A 5,766-nucleotide genomic window follows, 5' to 3' on the forward strand; every position below is an offset into this window, starting at 1 on the left:
CATTCATTCAATTGATATTTATTGAGTAAGCATCTATTGCATTACTAGAAAGTCTACTAGGCTCTAAGTACACACACACACACACACACACACAAACACACACACACACACCATCCTTGTTCTTACTGAAATCTGAACTTTTTAATATTTAGTTGTTTATTTATTTACATTTGGTTTTTCATTATAAGGTTTCTCTATGTTCTAGCCCTGGCTGTTCTGGACTCATTTTGTAGACGAGGCTGGCCTCGAACTTATAGAGATCTGCCTGCCTTTGCCTCCCAAGTGCTGCATTAAAGGCATGTACCATCATCATGCCTGGTTCTGAGCTTTTTAAAAAATTACTTATTTTTATTTATATGCATGGTGTTTACATATATGTCTGTGTGAGGGTGTCAGATCATAGAGTTACAGACAGCTGTGAGCTGCCATGTAGGTGCTGGGAATTGAACTCAGGTCCTCTGGAAAAGCAGGACCTAATTCATTTGTCAGTGCAAATCTTTATCCTCTAATTATCTTAGGTATCCTATATGCACAACCGTATTTTCTACAAGTAGGACATGATGGTATGAATTCTTCCCTCCCAAGTGGTGGAATTAAAGGTGTGCACCACCATGGATTGGCAAAGGAGACCCCTAATAGTATTAGTTGCAAGGACAGCAGGCACCCTCACCTTGTTCACGACATGAATGGAAATGATTCTAGAACTTCATCTGAATTCTATTTAGAACTTTCATCCGTATCCAGGATCTTTATGTCTGTATTTGTGAGACTCTTCTTATCTTACGTTCATTTCCTTCTGTGAGAGTCAGAGTTGTGCATCAAGTTGTCATTTTCGAGTTAGTTCAATTGGTTGGGGGAGCCAACAGCGAGCCACAGAGAGCCCTGAGGGCTCCACGGTCCCAGGCGGCCTGGTCAACATCACACCCAGTAGGAGCCTTGGCCTTAACTGCAGGTCGCAGTTGCCACCACCTCAACCATGAGAAGAAAGGCCAGGACACAGCAGCCGCTGTCCGCCGCCCTCAGTGCAGCAGCCACCAAGCCCAGCTCCCAGGGGAGCACAGACAGTGGAGGCATAGGGGACGCCACATCAGAGGTGCCCGCCCTCCAGGACAAGAAGGTCATCCAGACCAAGGTTTTGGGAACAGTAAAATGGTTCAATCTAAGGAACGGATACGGTTTCATCACAAGGAATGACACCGGGGAAGACATATTTGTGCACCATAGGGCCATAAAGAAGAACCACCCCAGGAAGTCCTTTCGCGGTGTAGGAGATGGAGAGACTGTGGAGTTTGATATTGTTGAAGGAGACAGGGGCGCGGAGGCAGCAAATGTTACAGGCCCTGGAGGAATCGCTGTTCAAGGCAGTAAATACGCGGCAGACCGGAACACACGCTGTGCAGATCAGAGGGGTCCTCCATGTCATCACCAGCAAAACTGCCAGAACAGCCAGAGTGAGGAAAAGAGTGAGGGAGCAGAAAGCTCTGCTGAAGACCAGGCCCCACAGCGCTGGCCATTTCCTCAGCGAGGGTTCGCGCCTTTTGCTATGCGGAGACGCTGTAGGCGTCGACCACAGTGTTCCAGCCGCCCTGTGAAAGGAAAAGCGATGGAGAGTGCTGACAAGCAGGGTGCACGAGAGCAAGGCAGACCTGTGAGACCGAATATATATCAGGGCTACACACCAAGATCCCGCAGGGGCCCTCCTCGCCAAAGACAACCTAGCGAGGACCACAAGGAAGAGGACAAGGAACATCAAGGAGCCTCTGAGACCCAAGGTCAGCAGCCGCCTCAAGGTCGGCATGGCCGCAACTTCACGTACAGATGCAGACACCCGGAGATCCGTAAACCACAAGATGGCAAAGAGACAAAGGCAGCAGACCCATCAGCTGAGAATCCGCAGGCTCCCCAGGCTGAGCAGGGCGGGGCTGACTAAATGCAGGCTAGCCATCTCTACAATCAGCCGGCTGGTCATCTAACCAGGAAAAATGAAAATGAAATTTGAGCCACAAGAAGAGAACAATGATTAGATCTGCAGACCTTAAGCGTGCTTGCTTTTCCCCCGTTGACCAGATACTCTAGAACTATCTGCATTGTCTGTGCTGCATCAGGTTATTATTTTTCATAATGATGTCCCTTTTTTGTAATGGCAGCCATGATTTTTTTCAAGGCCTGGTTTTTCTCGATACAACTTTAGTGGTGTTTAAATTGTTAAATATCAGATCAAGTTCAGATTTTTAAGAACTTTATTTTTACAACCTTATTTTTAAAAAGTCAATGCACTGCAAGCACATGTAAATAAAGGTCTAAAATATATAAATATATATATATAAAGTTATCATTCTCTGTTATTTGAAACAAATTCTGAGACGTTAACCTAGAACTCCATGCCACACTCTGCTTATCCACAAATCAGAGAGAGAGAGAGAGAGAGAGAGAGAGAGAGAGAGAGAGAGAGAGAGAGAGAGAAGAGTGATGGAGGGAGGGAGGGAGAGAGGGAGGGAGGGAGGAAAGGGGAGAGAGGGAGGGGGAGGGAGAGACAAAGAACAGCCTGAGGGTCTCACTGTGTTTTCCAGGCTAATCTCAGTTCCTGAGCTGAAGCAATCGCCCAGCCTCAGCCATGTGATTTCTGGGATAATACAAGTGCACCACCACTCTTGCTTGAGACCACTGTCTTCTTTCTTTGGTTGTGTAAGGTGGGCTTCTGTGATACAGCTCTGCCTGTCTTTGAGTTCCCAACTTTCCTGCGTCTACCTCCTAGGTGCTGGGATTACAGAGATGTGCAGGATCATGCCTGGTTCTGAGACCATCACATTTATTGTCTTTTTAAAAATCTTCATTATTACTATAATGTATTCACATTGCATCATGGTTGTAACGGGCCCCCTACCCCCTGCTCTTATCTTACTGTTCTCACCCTCCCTCCCTTTTCCATTTTATTCCCCTCCCCATGACCTATGACCGGTGGGGTTCGCCTCCCCCATTGTCTGACCACAGCCAATCAGGTCTCACATGGATAGCTTGCATCACCTTCCTCTGTGTTTGACAGGACCCCTCCACTAAGGGGCAGTGATAAAATTGAAGGCACCAGAGTTCTTCTCAGAGGAAGTCCCCTGTGCACCTACCCACCATGTGGAGAATGAGCTGTCCATTGGCTACATGTGATCAGCGGGACAAGGTCCTCTGCCTGCAATGTCCTTGATTGGTGCCTCAGTTTGTGCAGCCCACCCTGGGTACAGATCAGCCAGTCTTGAAAGTCTCCTGGCACAGGTCCTGACAACTCTCTTCGCCCCCATGTCTTTCCTTCCACCAGCTCTTGCATACAATTCACAGCTGATCACCCACACTCTGGCTGCATGTCCCAGTATCTGTCCCTACCCTGCACTAGGTGGAATTTCTCAGAGGACATCTCTGTTGGGACAATATGCACTTATAAGCGAGTATATACCATGTGTATTATTCTGGTTCTGGGTTACCTCTCTTAGAACGATCATTTCTAGCCCCACCCATTTGTGTGCATATTTCAAAATTTCCTTGTTTTTGATAGCTGAATAGTAGTCCATTGCATAAATGTACCAGAGTTTGTTTTTCCATTTTTCAGTTCAGGGACCTCTAGGTTGCTCCCAGATTCTGGCTATTATGAATAAAGCTGCTATGAACATAGTTGAGCAAGTATCCTTGTAGTATGGTGCATCACTTCTTGGGTATATGCCCAGGAGTGGAGTATCTGGGTTTTTAGGTAGCAGTATTGCTCACTTTCTGAGAAAACACCAGAGTGATTTCCAAAGTGGTTGTACAAATTTGCACTCCCACCAGCAATGGAGGAGTGTTCTCCTTTCTCCACATCCTCACCAGCACGTGCTGTCACCTGAGTTTTTGATCTTAGCCTTTCCCATAAGTGTAAGATGGAATCTCAGAGTTATTTTGATTCAGATTTGCCTAGTGTCCAGGAATGTTGAGCATTTCATTGTTTCTCAGCCATTCAATATTCCTCTGTTGAGAATTCTGTTTAGCTCTGATCTCCATTTTTTAATTGGGTTATTTGGTTTGGTGGTGTTTAATTTCTTGAGTTCTTTATATATTTTGGATATTAGCCCTTTGTCGGATGTAGGCTTGGTGAAGATCTTTTCCCAGTCTGTAGGCTGTTGCTTTGTTCTGTTGACAGTGTCCTTTGGCTTACAGAAGCTTTTCAGTTTCTTGAGGTCCAATTTATTCATTGTTGATCTGAGAGCCTGAGCTGTTTGTGTTCTATTCAGTGAGTTGTCCCCTGTGGCTATGAGTTCAAGGCTCTTCCCTACTTTTTCTTCTAACAGATTTAGTGTGTCTGGTTTTATGTTGAGGTCTTTAATCCATTTGGACTATAAGTCATTGCAGAGTGATAAATATGGATCTACTGCATTTTTTTTCTACATGTAGCCATCTAGTTAGACCAGTACTATTTGTAATGGATTTGGCTTCTTTGTCAACATCAAGAGTCCATAGGTATTTGGGTTTATTTCTGGGTCTTTGATTCTATTCCACTGATCAACCAGCCTATTTCTATGCAGTACAATGTGGTTTTTTTGTTTGTTTGTTTTTTGTTTTGTTTTTCCGTTGTTCAATAGTACGGCTTGAGATCCAGCGTGGAGATTCCTCCAGATGATCTTTTATTGTTCAGGTTTGTTTTAGCTATTCTGGGCTTTTTGTTTTTCCATGTGAAGTTCAGAATTGATTTTCAAGGTCTGTAAAGGATTGTGTAGGAATTGTGTTGTTATTGTTACTGTTTTGAGATAGGGTTTCTATGTGTAGCCCTTGCTGTTCTAGATTCAATCTGTAGACCAGGCTGGCCTCAAACTCACAGAGATGCATCTGTCTCTGTTTCTCAAGTGCTGGGATTAAAGGCATGTGACACCATGCCTGGCTTTGTGCAGGAATTTTGATGGGTATTGCACTGAATCTGTAGATTTCTTTTGGTAAGATGTTGCTTTTGGTAAGGGTTACTATGTTGACCCTCCCAATCCATGAACATGGGATATCTCTCCATCTTCTGATATCTTATTCAGTTTCTTTCTTTAGAGACTTGAAGGTGTTTTTTTTTTTCACACAAGTTTTTTACTTGCTTGGTTAGCATTACACCAAGATACTTTATATTATTTGTGGCTATTGAGAAGGGTGTACTTTCCCTAATTTCTTTCTCAGTCCAGTTGTCATTTGCATACAGCAGGGCTATTGATTTTCTTTAGTTTATTTTGTATATAGCCATTTTGTTGAAAGTGTTTATCAGCTATAGGAGTTCCTTGGTAGAATTTTTGGGAGTCACTTATGTATACTATGGTAACCCATAAATAGTGATAATTTGACTTCTTCCTTTCCAATTTGTATCCCCATGATCTCCTTTAGTCTTCTTATTGTTCTGGCAAGGACTTCAAGTACTATATTGAAGAGATACAGAGAGAGTGGACAGCCTTGTTTTGTCTCTGATTTCAGTGGAATTGATTTAATTTTCTTTCTGTTTAGTTTGACATTGGTTATTGGCTTGCTGTATTTTGCTTTTATTATGTTTAGGTATATGCCTTGTATCCCTGATCTCTCCAAGACTTTAACAATGAATGAGTATTGGGTTTTGCCAAATGTTTTATGGTTTCTATGGAAATGATCATGAGGTTTTTTTTACTTTCAGTTTGTTTATATGATGTATTCCATTGATGGATTTCTGTATATTGAACTTCCCCTGCATGCCTGGGATAAAGCCTACTTGGTCATGGTGAATGATAGTTTTGATGTTTTCTTGGA

At 43.5% G+C, this 5,766-nt stretch overlaps 1 protein-coding gene across 1 annotated transcript; it reads left to right on the top strand.

Moving 5' to 3' along the window:
* The first annotated feature begins 976 nt into the window (after positions 1-976).
* Positions 977-1,930, top strand: LOC127185583 (Y-box-binding protein 1-like). The gene has a single exon (XM_051142022.1). It carries the CDS (start codon positions 977-979, stop codon positions 1,928-1,930), a length of 954 nt encoding a protein of 317 aa, XP_050997979.1.
* Positions 1,931-5,766: the final 3,836 nt, after the last annotated feature.

This window comes from Acomys russatus, chromosome X (genome assembly GCF_903995435.1).
Source record: "Acomys russatus chromosome X, mAcoRus1.1, whole genome shotgun sequence".
Taxonomy (NCBI): Eukaryota; Metazoa; Chordata; class Mammalia; order Rodentia; family Muridae; genus Acomys; species Acomys russatus.

Coding starts and splice junctions, on each gene's coding strand:
- LOC127185583 (XM_051142022.1), top strand. CDS start 977: ATGAGAAGAAAGGCCAGGACACAGCAGCCGCTGTCCGCCGCCCTCAGT.